At 44.0% G+C, this 16,243-nt stretch overlaps 1 protein-coding gene across 1 annotated transcript in view; it reads left to right on the forward strand.

Annotated features, from left to right (window-relative positions):
• Positions 1 to 8,218: 8,218 nt before the first annotated feature.
• ADNP2 (ADNP homeobox 2) overlaps positions 8,219 to 16,243 on the forward strand; it is a 39,313-nt gene continuing 31,288 nt past the window's right edge. Inside the window, exons 1-2 of the mRNA XM_063077450.1 lie at positions 8,219 to 8,292; positions 14,894 to 15,014. Coding sequence (XP_062933520.1) covers positions 14,907 to 15,014 — 108 coding nt within the window. The 5' untranslated portion in view covers positions 8,219 to 8,292; positions 14,894 to 14,906. The remainder of the gene's footprint in view (positions 8,293 to 14,893; positions 15,015 to 16,243) is intronic.

Here is a 16,243-nt window from a genome sequence, read left to right on the forward strand (position 1 = left end):
CCCCCGCCTTGTCCTCCAGCTGCCCTCTGTCCAGCTCCCTTCCTTCCCGTTTCCTTCCCAGTTCTCTGCTCCCGCACCTCCATCGACTCCTCCCTCTCCTTCCCCTTGGCCAACAGCTCTACTAAAACCCCAAATGTCAGTTACCTACAAATATTTTTTCCTTCCCTAAGCCAAGTCCACAGGCAACTGTAGAATTTATACCTTGCACCTGAGCTGAATTAAGAGCTATAATTAAGGATTTCCCTAAACCCAAATTAGGCCAGCAACTATTTGTAGAAGAATTTCAAGTTCTTTTGGATCCGTAAGACCCAGAGTTACCTGACCTATGTCAGCTTGTACACATGTTGGTCGGAACCTCAGGTGCTAGGTCCTGGATGGCAAAAGCTGACTGGACTGACCCGGAAAGGGACCTACAAGATCCCTTTTTCCATAATCAACCTGTTGGTCAAAAAAGGCCAGAAAAGTGGGTTAAAATCTTCTAAAAGCCATACCTAAAACATTTCCAGTAAAAATCAAATGGACCATAATTCATCATGCAAACAAAGAAAAGATGACACTATAGGGGATTTTTTGGGACAGACTTGAAAATACCGTCCAGGAGCATTCAGGAGTGACAGAAGGAGCAGGCGTAATGGCACTCCCTCCATCTTCTTTTGTCACTGGAGTTAAGCCTGAAATTGGAGACCTAATTCAAAAACAGAAATTAGAATGGGAAATAGCCCCTTTCACTGAACTACAATACGTGGCAGAACATTTCGAAAGGACTTTTCAACAAATATGAGACAGAACCCAAAATACACTCATGTCCCTGCAGATCACACAGCTAGGTCGCCTGCTCCCCAGCCTACACCTACTGACAAGGACACTTGTAGATGGTGTAAGCAGAAGGGACACTGCAGAAAAGATCATCTCCTCTTACAAAAGAAAAACCAAGACAGAAAAAACCCTCAATCCAGATCAATAAGTATGCTCCAAGAAAGGAAAAAGCACACAGTATTCTGCCATACCCTTAAATACTCAAGGGAAATTGACTTAACCTCACACAGAGTGATGATCAGCCTCCTCCATTCCTAGCACACACGGATGCTGTCCTGCCTACTATAGACACTGCCACCTTTGTGTAGCCCCTTCCTTAGAGTAAAGAGCACACACGTGGCAGATATTTCAAATAATCCAGATCTCTCCCATCTTGCAGCCCTTATTGTAACCCTTGTGCCCTTGACTGAAAAAATGTCTTCCTACTCCCTGATATCATGCCTGCAAAGTCAGTAGGCAGAGATCTACTTTACAAATGGACCTGTAAAACAAAGTGCACACCCAGAGGGACCTTTCTTGAGGTTCCAGAGGACTCTTCGGTTCATAATTGTGCTCTGGATATACAACTTCCTTCTCCACGATATTTGATGCAGACCCCAGATAAAGATTTTGACAGTGTACCTGACACCCATAGGCCCCAAATTCCACTGTCATAGGCAAAATAACTGGAGGAGAACCTATAAAAGTTTGGATGGACCTTAAACTTCTCCAGTATTCCTTGAAGCCAGAGCAAAGGCAGGGCTCACACTCACACCTACAGTTGGAGGCCTTCCATCAAAGGCCTTCTCATGCCTCCCACCAGCCCTCATCACACTCCTCTTCTGCCCTTAAAGAAACTGATGGACAAGGATATGATTCCTCAAGCCATCGCCTCCTGATGGTACCTAACCCAGACACCATCCTCCTGAATTCCCGCTGTGGCTTCATGCTTTCACTGTAGTGAACCTTTGTCTGCCTTTTCAGTGTGCCCAGATCAAGATGGTCATTACCTTTTTCCTTTACCTGGGGAAGACAACAGTATACTGAACAGTTGTCACCCAGGGGCTCACCGAAGCCCCCACCTCTTTTTCCCAAGTCCTCCATCACGACATAAAAGATCTAAATCTTCCTTGTGATTCCATTCTGATACAATATGTAGATGATCTCCTATTTTGTTCAGAGAACAAAGATTCCTGTGACAAGGATTCCATTTACTTTCTCTCAGCCTCAGAAGAAAAGGGACATAAAGTTTCAAAAGATAAATTACCATTTTGCCAAAACACAGTTCATTATTTAGGGCATGACCTATCTAAGGAGGAAAAAATGCTCTCTTCTAATAATTTAGACTGTTCAAGTTTATCCTAGACTTCTCACTAAATGACAAATGAGGGGATTTCTAGGTTTAACTGGACATTGCAGACAATTGATGCCAACTTTTTCTGAATTGCAGCACTTCTTTATGGATTGACTAAATCCTCAGTAAGAGACCCTTTGTTCTGGGAGCGCAGACATGAACAGGTGTTCTGGAACCTGAAGAAGCCTCTTTAACAGCCTCCTCCCCTAGGAATTCTTTGTCCAAAGATACTCCTACTAGCCCTTCTGGCCATAAGGTTCTTTCCCCCAAGGACATATCAGTTATCCTAAGAACTGGTGCTATGGACTGAACATTTATGTCTCCCCAACTTCATATGTGAAAACCCTAATCCCCAGTCTGATGGTATTAAGAGGGGGGCCTTTGGGAGATGATTACATCATGAGGGTGGAGCCCTCATGGGTGAGATTAGTGCTCTAATAAAAGAGGCCCAAGAGAGACCCATTGTCCCTCCACCATGTGAGGTTACAGTGAGAAGACAACTTCCTATGAGGAATTGGTCCCTCACCAGACACTGAATCTGCAAGCTCCTTGATCATGGACTTCCCAGCCTCCACTGTGAGAACAAAATTTCTATGGTTTTTAAGCCACCAGTCTATGGTATTTTGTTACAGGAGCCTGCATGAGCTAAACAACTTGTAATGGGAAAGCGCATTAATTTAGGGATTTCAGCTCTGATACTAGACTCTGCCTTGCTGCACACAGACATGAAGAAATATTGCAGGGGACTCATGCATATACCCAGTCCCATCACCAACAGGTTAAGTCTGCCTTCCTATAACATCTTCCTAAACGGCTTCTTCATGATCTTCAACCTGCAGATTTTGTCTTTTGGAAGAGACATCTGAGAAAACTGTTTTTAAACTTCATTGGAAAGAACTTTACCATCTACTGTTAACAGCAAGTTCAGTGGTGAAACTCCAGAGGGTCACATTTCACAACTTCGGTTTCTGATTCACAACTTAATAAGCAATCCAGATTTCCACACAATTGGAAGACTATTCCAACAAGGGACCTTAAACTTCAGAGGTTCTCTAAAAGCAGCCCATCTTAGAAAGTAGGCAGCTGGCCCAAGACCTTCAGAACAAGCTCATATATTGATCTCGTATAGTGGAAAGCTTCCACCCAAGACATTGGGCCAAGACTCCTGTAATTCCTGTTTTTTCATGGCTTGCCTATAATCATTTTTCTGTAGGTCCCTGGTTGTTGTCCACTCATAATGACCCCTTTTTTCTGATTTCTTCAGCCTGTGTCACTGCTAATGCTTCTTGCTGTGCTTGGATCAGTGCAACAGGAAAAGTGGAACAGACTACACAGAGCATTGAGGAAAAAGCTATTTTTCTCTCTAGGGTTGATCCTCATGGCCTGTGACATTTGTTCTACTGGCCTGGGTTAGGCAGTTGGGGTTCCCAGTTCCAACGTATCTGACAAGGACTGTTAATTGGTCTTGTTTTCATTATTGTGGTCATGATGCTGGTCTGTTTTCTATCCAGAGTCACAAATGTGTCCACGCAGCTGCCCTTATTGGATGATCTCCATGAGGATACAAAAACAAAAGGACTCTAAAAACTCGCAATACAATTGACTGTGGGTATGACTAGACAACCCCCAAGCTGTGAAGCCCTGCATCTCCAGTCTTCCCTCAATTGGTCAACCTCTCGCAAATGCGAGAATGACCGAATGGCAAGAGGAGACTGAGAGACTGAATACACACACAGACGAGGCCAGACCACGTATGACAATCTCTGACCCGTGGCCTCTGCTGAAATCAGCCCAGAATAGTCAGGACTTGGTCAATGACTGCCAGTTTCCATATTTTTTTGCTCCCACTTTCAACTCAGGACCAACCAGAGAAAGCCAAATATATTCCCTAAGCCAGTGTGCTCCACAATCATAAGCGGCCCCACTCCAGTTAGCCTGCCTCCAGCTTCCCCGTGCCAACAGCCCCAGGTTCACTTCCCCTCCTAGATATCCCTCAAGGCTGTCCACTTGTTACTACCCTAATCTCAGTTCCCAACCATAATCATCTCACACCTGGACCACTCCAGCCATCTCCTAACTGTTATGCCTACATCTGCCTCAATCACCAGTTCTTCTTCTGCAGGACAGCCTGGCTGTACTTTTCAAATGCGGATCTGATCCTATCAACCCATCCACTAAAGACATTTTGTTGGCTTCCTATTGGAGTTAGAAAGACCAAAATGTCTTCATAGTCTGGTCCCTAGACTTCCTCATATTTTTCTTGCTGTGATCTGTACTGCAGTCGTTCTGGTTTGACTGTGCCATGCTCCCTCGGGCACAGGGCCTTTGCAGGGGCTGCTTTCTCTGCCTGGACAGCTCTCCCTCTCCATCACTGGTCCTCCAATACCTACTTACCCTTCTGACCCCAGTTGTTGCTTCTTTGAGACTGCTGGTCTAGTGCAGGTTTCTGGGTCATAGGCGCATGTAGAGCTCCTGAGGAGGTACCAGGAAATTGACCTCAGTTTATAATTATACTTTCATGGTGCAGTTATTCACTAATGACTTTCTCCCCCACTAGACTCTAAGCTCCAGGAAAGCAGGGATGCAGTCTTCTAGTCACTGTACCCTTGGCACCTAATAGACACACACAAAATATATTTAGAACAAAGGAGAGACAGAGTCCATGCAGTTGTTTCCAAAGGTCTCCTTTTTCTATAGACAGTTCACTGGTTTAAGATTAACATTAGCAATTTATTTTATTATAATGAGCATGTGCACCATTGTCTCTTTGTGCTAAACCAATCAGGGCTGCCAAATACAGTTGCAGAGTGTACACCCTGGAAGGGAACAGCCAAGGCTGGGAAGTGGGAGCTGAAATCCAGCCCACTCTGCTTGCAGGTCTGTGCCCTGGTGTGGGGCTGGGTCTGCCCAGTGGAAGGGACACTTTTGTTAAAAAAAAAAAAACATATAAAGGCACATACATGCCAGGGCCCCAAGGCAGCACACACCGAGAGGACCCCTGTTCCAATTTCCACAGTGCCTGTGGGCTGGCACTGTCTGGGACCAGTTTAAGACTTTTCTCAGTTCTGTGGCCACCCAGATGGTTCCTTTATTCTGGGCAATTATCTTACAAATGCTGATGCCAACTATAGGGGACCGAGTTGAGAGAGTAGGAGGGTTCAGCATAGGCCATTTCCACTTTTTAAACCCAACTGAACAAATAACTCAAAACATCTGTGCTGGTATTGCCATAGAGTTAGCGGTACTCTTGCCATGTGGGAGAGAATAAGTGGAGTAAACCTGTGTGTCGTGATGTGCCTACTGGCACGTGCTGAGGTCTAACCTGTGTCCTTGAGTGGTGAGATGGCTTCACTGTCACACAATTTTCTGAGTCTTTGAAGGTGACCTTGACAAGCCCCACCAGGTCATATTGCTGGGAAGGCACAGACCTTTCAATCTCAAAGCTGTTGGCTGTGATTTTAAACTTTTTTCATTACGTATCTGTGCTGGAGTATTTAGGGATGAAGTGTACTGATGTTTGCAATTTTCTTTGAACGCATCAAAAAAGAAAAAAAAGATGGATCAAGAGATGAACATTTGAATAGATATGTAATAAAGCAAACAAAGAAAATGTTAATTGTGAGAGCAAGGTGATAGTGCTCACTGAAAATTATCTCAACTTTTTAGTATGTTCAAAATTTTTCATAGTGAGATGTTGGGGAAAAACTTAATTCACTCAACATTTATTAAAAATTTGTTTGGAAATGCAAATCAAAACCACAATGAGTTATCAACTCACCCCAGTTAGAATTGCTATTATCACAAAAAGACAGAAAATAACAAACGCTGGCAAAGATACAGAAAAAAGGGAACTCATACACTGTTGGTGGGAATGTAAATTAGTACAGCTGTTATGGAAAACGGTATGGAGTTTCCTCAAAAAAGTAAAAATAGAACTACCATATGATCCAGCAACCCCACTACTGGGTATTTATCTAAAAGAAAGGAAATCGGTATATCAAAGACATACCTGTATCTCTATTTTTATCGCAGCACTATTCACAATAGCCAAGACATGGAGTCAACCCAAGTGTCCCTCAACAGATGAGTGGAATACTACTCAGACATAAAAAAGAATGAAATCCTGTCATTTGCAGCAACATGTATGAGCCTAGAAGACATTATGTTGAGTGAAATATGTCAGACACAAAGATAAATACTGCATGTTCTCACTCCTGTGTGGGAGCTAAAAAAGTGAGCTCATGGAAGAAGAGAGTAGAATAGAGGTTACTGGAGGCTAGGAAGGTGGGGGATGGGGAGAGATTGGTTAATGAATATATGAAGTTAGATAGGAAGAATAAGTTCTAGTGTTCTATAACAGTACTAGGTGACTATAATACACAATAACTTATTTTATACTTCGAAATGGGTAGAAGAGAGGAGTTCAAATGTTCTCAACACAAAGAAATGATAAATGTTTGTGGTGATGGATATGCTAATTATCCCGATTTCACCATCACACATCCTACACATATATGGAAATATCATTCTTTACCCTATAAATATGTCCAATTATTACCTGTCAATTAGAAAATAAAAATTCCGAAACAGTAAAAATGTGTTATTTAGATTTACTAAAGACTTCCTATATTTATATTTATACAAATACTTATTATTATATTTATTGAAGTAATTGGGGCATCAGGGATACAACCACGAATGAGCCCTGGTCCCTGCTTGTAGGGCGCTCTGAGGGAGACGAGTGCGTTGGCAGATCACGATGGAACCACGCGGGAAGGCAGTGGCAGGTGCACAGAATGTTCTTTCTGGGAACACCAGGAAGCATCGCCCATGTTTCGGCACGTGTACGTATGTGTGTGCGGTGGTCAGGGAGGCCTTCCTGGAGGAGAGGCCAGCAGAACTCAGCCTTGAATAGCAGTGGAATAGAAATTAGTTCAGTCAGCAGGGCAGGAACTCCATGAGCACGTGTGAAGAACGTGTATGCAGCTGACCAGCTGGGCCTGATCTGGGAGGGAGTGACACGGCCGGGCGTGCCTGTCTCCAGCAGATGCCACAGTGGCTGGCTAGGGACAGGCCCTGGAGGCAGGGCGGGAGCATGTGACTACGGGGCGGGCTGCAGAGGAGTGACAGGCCTGGGGGCTGTCCAGACGCTGAGCTGGACAGCGGAGGAGGAGGGACGAGGACCACAGGCACGTGGTCCCTCCAGCAGTAGCACCTCGAACCCGGCTGCGGACGCTCACGTGCACTGCCTGCTGTGGGGGTCATCAGGAGGGCGCAGGGGCCGTCCGAGCTGCAGGAGGCGCGGGGCTGCCCGAGCGCCACACAGACGTGTTTGGTGACCCTCTCCCACACAGCATGTGCTAGATCTGACTTGAAGATCAAGTCCCGAGGAAAGGTGTGATGCCACCTTTCCTAGAAAAAGCATGACGAAGCCTGGAGGCCCTACCCGTCGGTTTTCCAAGACGTGTCAATCGTGGCACACTTGTCCCAGTTCTGAGAGCCAAAGTTCTGTCCTCCAATGGCAAGGCAGTATTCTCACAGCTCTTGCCTATTGGCTCTGGGATGTGGGCGGGGCTACCACGCCTGATAGCTCAGCATGGGGCTGCCACCAGCCCCACCCCCACCCAATGCAAATGAAGTCGAACCTCTGGGGAGCCCACGTGATTGGTCACATGGTGGATGACACACTCTCCCCACCCTTTTAGTGATGTCACCACCAAATCAAACTCTCACGAGAGTTTGCACAGATGGGGTGAAAGGCTGGCAGGACAGTGTTCTGTGCCAGGAGGGGGCTCAGAAGAGGGGGCTCCAGCAGGGGGCCCCCATTCCCACTGCAGAGCCTCGAGTCCAGCCTTGGCCAGGGGCCCCGACGGGCCTGTGGGAAGTGCCCAGGGGTCTCCTTGCACACTCTGCTCCTATTGGCCAGCTGCGCCCGCATGCAAATGAGGACCGACGTCACTTCCTGAGGCAAATCGAGCGCCATTTTCTCTCCCTGGCCGCGCTGGGAGGAGGGGACGCGGCCGCCGGGGGTGGGCTCGCGCTGAGGCGGGGTCCCGCCGCGCGGGCGGAGGGGCGGGCGGCCCGCGGGACGCGGAGGCGCTGCGGGCGGCGGCGGCGATTTGGCGCTCCTCGGGCGCTGAGTGGTAGGTGCGGCCCCCGGCCCGTCCCGCGCGTCGTCGCCCCTGGCCCGGCCCCGCCAACCGCCGCGGCGGGCCCAGTCCCCGCCCGCCACCGCGGGAGCCCCGGGGCGCCCTCAGGGCGCTGGGTGCGCGGCCCGGACGGCGCCCGTAGTCCCCCCGACGCGCCGCTGCCGCCCCGCCCGCCGCCGTCACGTGGGCGCGGGGCCGCCCCGGGGGGCGGGGATGGGGCCCTGCGGGAAGGGGCCGTGAGGAGAGGGACGAGGGGCGCGGGTGGGTTAGGGGCCGAGGGAGGTGGAGCCCGACGTGGGGGGCGGCAAGCACGCCCCTCCGTCGCGACCCCGGGCGGGCCCGCCCCGGACGCCCCTCCCGGCTGGCGCGGGGCGGGGACGGACGGTCACCCCCCTCCGCCCGGTGTCCCCGGAGGAGAGGCCTGTTGGGAGAGTGAGTCCCTGCGCCAGTCTCGGCGGGCTTGGATGCTATGACTGACGTGCAGATGTCGACTCTCGGCGGCGACACAGATTCTCTTGACAGGATTTGTACCCACTTCTGGCTGCGGAACGTCAGAAGTTGTAACTGCCAGTTCTGGTGACAAACATTGAAAGTTTTCTTTGGATGACAGACGTTCGGCCAAGTGCCGTTAGAACTCCCGGTCCCCTAGTCGGCCGGCCGCAGGGCGGGGAGGGGGCAGCGGCCGCTGCCGCGTGCAGGGCCGTGGGCGGAGCTGCCCCGCAGGCCCACCGGGGAGGCCTGGAGCCCGGGGGGAATTGTTAGCGCCGTTTGTTGGAGAGAGGCTCCCGTGAGGAGGCGGAGGTTGTGAGGAGTGCGTGTTCAGCCTGGGCTGGAAGACGAGCAACGCCTGTGCGACTGACTGAGAGGTACTGCCGGAGGGCTGGCCCTGTCGGAAGTGGGTGTAGATATTTCGGTGAGAGTCGGGACTTCCCTCTGAGGACGACATTGAGCCAGCGGTCTATAAACATGGGAGTGACAGATGTGTGTTTAGAAAGGAGGGACGGGGGCGGGGGGAAGAAGACAAGACGTGGTTACTTCAGCTGTCTAGGGGAGAGATGGTAAGAATGAGGGTTGGGTTAGGACGTGTCTGATAGGAATTGATCATGGGGGATGATGACAGTTAAGACAAGATTTTTAGTTGAAGAGATCCTGGGATTTGGGGGACGCCTTTTTATTTTGAACCCAATTTTGCGATATGCTGTTGGTGAATTTATAATTGCCGCCCAGCATTCTGCCCTGCCCCCTGCCCTTTGGCTCTCACAGACGTCTTAGGGCACAATGTTACTTAGTGATAGGTTGATGAAGGTCACATGGCTAGGAAAGGATCTTCCTGTGATTTGAACCCAGACCTTCTGAACATTACTTTTAGGTATGGCACAAATACCATATTTTAAAAGTTGCTTTTTTTTTTTTTTTTTTAAAGCCCCGTATCCCAGTAGTTGGGACATTTCATTTAGTTTTTTGGAGTCAGATAATAGCGAACTCACAGTGCTTATGTGCCAAGTGCTTTCCGTGTATTAACTCATATTAACTCTTGTCCTCACAGATGTTGTGTGAAGTAGGTCGCACTCTCCCTGTTTTGCAGATGAGGCAGCTGAGGCCCAGAGAGATTAAGTCATTTGCCAAAGATTACACGGCTAGTAAATGGTAGAGCTGATTTAAATCCAGGCATACAGCTCCAGGATTCTTGCTAGTCTAGTAACCATTGTGCTGTGTGCTGCTTGTCAAGTGAAATCTTTTTCGAATTAAAGAGTTCACAGGAACTAAAAAGAAAGTTCTGTGCCTTAAAAAGCATTGTTTATTACTTGAATGACTTAATTTTTTTAGTGTTTTTTTTCCATGACAGAGTATCCTTAAATGATCATGATACTAAAAAACAACAAAAGAAACCCTTTAAATACCCCTTTGGGAAGTCACATTTTCTTGTGCATATTAATGGAATTTTGTGGTAGTTCCATGTCTACCACAGACTTTGAGAACTGAGGTTTATTTGTGAACCGAGTTTGATAGATTAGTTCATGAAATGGAAACAAAGTTGGCTGTACTAGCCTGCTGTTTCCTAATAGTGAAAATAGATTTTACTGGCTACTAACGTTATGTAGAGTATCTGTAGAGGATCTATAAACATGAAAACATTGACCTGTTTCTTTACTAGTTAATCCACTGGGCATTTTATACTGAATATTATCTTAAGATGGCTCTAAGAATGGATAAATTATGGGTAAAAGTCCGCTTCCCTTTCCCAAAGTGATTGGCAATGGTAGACAAGAGATATCTTGAAAGAATTGTTTTAAGGTTGTGAAACTTCTCTAATTTACCTATGTTTTATTTTTTGTTTCCCTTAACTGGTTTCCCTAAAGCCATTAGCAAACTGCTAAAAAGGGAAACTTTTTCTCCCTCCTCCCCCCTTCTTTTTTTAATAAAAAAGGATCTGTGTGCTTGGTTTTGGGGGGGACCACAATAACAGTGATGAAGGAATGGGCACTTAAATTTGAGGATAAAAAGTTCTTATTCTTCAGATAAAAGAAAGAAAAAAGATTGACAGCTCCTTGGCCCTAGTCCCACGCCTTGAATAAGTAACTACAGAACCTGTTTAAAACTTGCCCAATCATTGACAGTCTCATTTCAGCAACTCCCTTCTGAGAGTCATCCAGTCAGCAATAGCCTCCAGTAACCATGCGCATGAGAATCCGCCAATTGCTGGACACTGTTGCTTCTGCAAGCCCACAAATCCCTGTTTTACTTTTCAGAACCTTATAAGATCAGCTCTTGCTGTGTAAGTTGTGACTTACTTGCAAGCAATAGATTTAGCTTCTCTGTTTCAGATACATGTAGATGATGATCTCTACTTTAGATACTCCCATTTAACATCTGGTTTTGGAGAAAGAACAACCCCAAAGGTTAGAGAGGATGGTGGAACTTTAAGGAGGATATGAAGGCAAGCTGATGGAGTGGAGAGCATCTAGCAAAATTGTTGTCCCTTGTTCTGGCCAAAGGAGCTGGTCTGCTCTTGAAAGTGACCTTGTGCTTAGTTTTCAAATACGTATCATGAGCTTCTTGACAGCTCTTCTGTTAAAATATAAACTTTTGAAGGCTAGAACCCAATTCAATCAATTTTTATGTTTTACAATTTTACTAATTTTTACTTTATTTCCCCAGTTCTACAATACTAATGATCCTTAAACTCTTTTTGGCTGAGCCCAAGATAAACTTTTCACATAGGTAACTTGTCTGAAAAGAAACTTACCCATTCCAACTCAGCTTCTCAAAAACTTTGTTTCCTTGTTACCCAGCAAAAATTCCTCCCTCTTAGGTATTAACCCTCTCTGCCTGTCCTTCCTTCCCCAGTTTGATTCTAGTCTACCTTTTTGGTTTTATTGTACTTACCTTTTGCTAAATATATTCAGACTTTTCCTCCTTTACCTCAATCATTTTTTGGTGCTGATCTACTGACCTAGAATGTCTTGGGCTCCAACTCTACATACCCTTTTCAACCTCTATAGGTTTCTTTCTACAAGTTTTATGGTTATCCTGTTTTATGTCTTTTATTAACTCATTGAACATTTGCTATGTACTGTGCTCTGTGATGGGCCTCAGACATGCAAATATAACATGATTCCTGCCCCTGAGAAGTTCAGTCTGGTGGGGGGGGCGGATATAGAAGTAGGTAATTGCAACATAGTGAGCTGAGCGCAGCGAACGTAGTATAGACTTGTTACTGTGCTAAATCCTAGAAGAGTTCACCAAGGCTGGCCTTAGGTAGGAGATACAGGAGGACGGTATAGAAGTGGAATTGCTGACTCAAAAATTATCCTTTAAAATTTGGGGAGATATTGTCAAATCGCCCTCTATGTAGAAGTTATGATTTTTCTACTTCTCACTACCACTGGATGTTATCAATCTTAAAAGTTACTGTTTTGCTAGTAAAAATTTGACATTTTTTATTTTATATGGCATTTCTTTTAAGTATTTATGAAGTTGAGGAACTAAAATGTTTATCACTTGAATTTCACTAGCAGACTTTTTTTGTTTGTTTTTTTGACTGGTAAGGGGATCACAACCCTTGGCTTGGTGTCATCCTCACCGTGATCAGCCAGTGAGCTCACCATACATCCCTATGTAGGATCCGAACCCATGGCCTCAGCGCTATCAGCACCACACTCTCCCGAGTGAGCCATAGGGCTGGCCCTAGATTTTTTTTGTTAGCTTTTATAGCTTACACATTTGCAGTTTTTTAAAAAATAGTTACAAATTTATGTGAGTTACAAGTACAGTTCAAGGAACTTTTTTTGCCCTAGTCATTTGAGAGTAAATAAATTGCCAAAGTTGGTGCCACAGTACCCTGAATACTATTTCCTACAAACAAGAACATTCTCCTATATATCCATAACAAAACCATGAGAATCAGGAAATCGATGCATTTTTACCATCTAATCTCAGCTCAGATCCCTTTGAAGTTTTGCCAGGTGTTCCAGTAACATCATTTGGAGTAAAAGGATCTAGATTAGAATTGCACATTTCATTTGGCTTTCTTTAGTCTCCTTCAGTCTGGGATTGGTTTTTCTGTCCATGATTTTTTTTTAAGTGTATAATTCATTGATTTTTTTTTTAATTTTAAGTAAAATTACACAGTTGTGCAACCATCACTGCAATATAATATTAGAATGTTTCCAGCATCCCCCTAAAAAAATCTGTGCATTTGTTTACTCGTTCCCATCTGCAGCCAGCTAGTAATCTACCTTATGTCTCTGTAGATTTGTCTTTTCTAGACATTTCATGTGAATACACTCAGACATATGAGCACTTTTGCACCTGGATTCTTTTTCACTTAGCCTGTTTTTGAGGTTCATGTAGCACATATCAGTGCCTAGTTACTTTTTACTACCAAATAGCATTCCATTGTATGGATATACCACGTTTTGTTTATACAGTCAACATCTGATGGACATTTGGATTGTTTCCATGTTTTGGCTATTATAAACATGCTACCTTATAGCATCTTGACACTTTCGAATATTGTAGGCTAGTTATTTTGTACAATATCTTGTAATTTGGGCTTGTCTGCCAGACTTACATGAAATTACCTTTTTCCCTTGGTTATTAATAAGTATTTTGTGGGGAGATACTTAGAAACCATGTATATATCCCCTTCTTTATCAGTCTTTCAATTTAATTATATCAGTGTGGACTTACGTTTATATTCTAGTATGTTGTATTCTACTCACTATTGCAGCATACCAAACCACCCCAAAACTTAGTGGAGTAAAGCATTTTATAGACAAAGTTCACTAGTTCTGTGGGTCAGGAATTCAAACAGGAATTCAGATGGCTACTCATCTGGGGAGACCCACAGGCAGTGGGTGACTTGACAGTGGAGGCTGGAATTCTGCAGAGGTGTCTTCACTCCAGTGTTAGTGGTTGGTGTAGAATACCTCCGTGTATTTCCCTGTGTGCTTCCTTATTCTGAGTGTGATCGTCCCAAGACAGAAGTGTGGTATTTTTATGATCTAGTCTTGAAATTTGTGTGGCATTTCTTCCACCATACTTTATTGGTTGAATTAGCCACAGAGTTCTGCCCAGAGTTCAAGAGAAGGGGGCATAGATACCCCACTTTTTGGGAGGAATGTCAGAGTCATATTGTAAGAAGAGCCTCTGGGATGGGAGATATTGTTGCATGCATCTTTGGAAAATTCAGTTTGCCACAGGTTATAATCTTTTACTATCATCATTTATTTGATCCTCAAATTGTCCCATATTTGGCTTGTGGGACCCTGTTCAAGCTCGTTTCTTTTGTGTCCATTTGATATGTCTCATCATTCTTTGAGCAACTGCTATTTTCTGGCAGAGGATATTTTAGGCTCGTCTTGTCTTTACCATGTTCCAGCCATAGAAGCAGCCATTTTTCCAAGGAGCCCTGGTTCTTTTTTAATGAAAAGTGATATTTAGAAATTTAAATTGGGGCCCTAGGTGTGCCCATTGCTACTGGGGTATGTAACTGCTTCCTGGCTCTCCCAGTGGACTGAGCTATGGAATATATGTATGTATGTATTTATACACACACACTCTTACATGGTGTTTATTTCTATGTATATTAAAAACAATGAGGCTAAACCAGTGCCTCCTAGTCTGGTCAAGTCCCACAGGATTTATTTTAATTTTATGCCTTTTCCAATATTTTAAAAACAGCTAAGAATCTATTGCCAAATCCAAGGTTGTGAAGATTTATGCCTATGTTTTCTCGTAAGCTTTTGATAGTTTAGCTCTTACATGTTTGTGTCTGACCAACTTTTTTTTAAAAAAAATATTTTATTTTTATTTTGTCGATATACAATGTGGTTGATTATTGTGGCCAGTTACCGAAACCTCCCTCCCTCCTCTCCCTCCCCCTCCCTCCCAACAATGTCCTTTCTGTATGCTTGGTGTCTGACCAACTTTGAGTTAATTTTTGTATATGGTGTAAGGGAGGAGTCCCACCTCATTCTTTTGCATATGGATATCCAGTTGTCCCAGCACTGTTTGTTGAAAATTGGTGTTTCACCAACTCTGTTTTTTTATTATATATACTTATTACAGTTTTGTTTTCTTCCCTTTTAAGGAAAATTTTAAAAATGTTTCAAATTCCTGTTGAAAATCTTGACAGCATCAGAAAGGTGCGAAAAAAGGTGAAAAGCATTCTTGTGGACATTGGGCTTGACAGCTGCAAGGAGTTATTGAAGGTAAGAGCATATACATAACAGAGTAAAAGAAGATAATAATATTGTAGACGCTAGGGTTGGCTGTATGGATATGAGATTTGAACTGGTAGTTTTCGAAGAATGGGTAAGATTCCTCAAAATGGAAATTGCTAATACTTCAAATGCCTGCATGAAAGCATCATTAGTACTTATGTCTTAGGAGGGGATTTTTTTGTAGTTGTAGTTATAAAAAATTTTGTTTTTGATGTTTGAGGAGAATGTGTTGAATTATTTATTATTTTAGCAAAGAATTTCCCAGTATCGATAGAATGATCAATAAATGGGGATGCATACATGATATATAAGGTTTCTTTTTTCTTTTTTAGTCCTAATTCATGAACTTACATATATGCATTCTTACAAAAGTTTAAAAATTAAGGTCGCATTAAGACATTTTATAGCTAAGTTTGTTTTCCTATAATTTTATCCTTTCTTATAGCATTGAGAATATATATTGGCATATATAGTTTTAAAAGATGTTAAATAAGAGTTGCTGTGTATTTTTATAGCCATTGATAATTCTGTGCATGTTATATTCATAACTAAGAATATGGACAGTGTCTGCTTTGACTTCTTAAAACTTGTAATGAATTTAGTTCAGAGTATTATGGCCTAAGAAGAGTTCTGTTTCCTAATTTCCAAACCTCAGACTTTAACCAGGTTTTTATTTATAAAAAGACAGTCTGATACTAAAAGACTAATTAATTACCAGGATTCTCATGCATGGTCAGAACTGATCTTTGCGCTCAAGCAGACAAACTAGTATTAATTCTGAAGGACCCCATATAGGTGTGCTCAAACATCACCTTCTCAGATCTTCACTCTGAGATGCTGCCCTCTCCCACTATGCTCTGTTCTCTTACCCTGCTCTATTTTTCTTCGAAGTACTTACACTACATGATATTATTCGTTCATTATCTATCTCCCCCACTTGAATGTAAGAAGGCAAGGACCTCATTATTTTGTTATCCACTATTCCACCTGTGATCAAAAAAGTGTCTAGCACATTGATGCTTAGCAAATATTTTTTGAATGAGTAAGTGGAGATAAAGCTTAAATAGAGAAACACTTTTAATGACAGGCTGGCCGAAAGTCCATTTGGAAGTATAAAGATAGGAGAGATACTGAAAGTGATAGACCCTGTTGCTTAGGAACAGTATTAAAATAAAAAAAAACTATTAGAGTTCTTTGCAGCTCTGCCTATAAGTCAT

Source organism: Cynocephalus volans, chromosome 13 (assembly GCF_027409185.1).
Source record: "Cynocephalus volans isolate mCynVol1 chromosome 13, mCynVol1.pri, whole genome shotgun sequence".
NCBI classification, from domain to species: domain Eukaryota; kingdom Metazoa; phylum Chordata; class Mammalia; order Dermoptera; family Cynocephalidae; genus Cynocephalus; species Cynocephalus volans.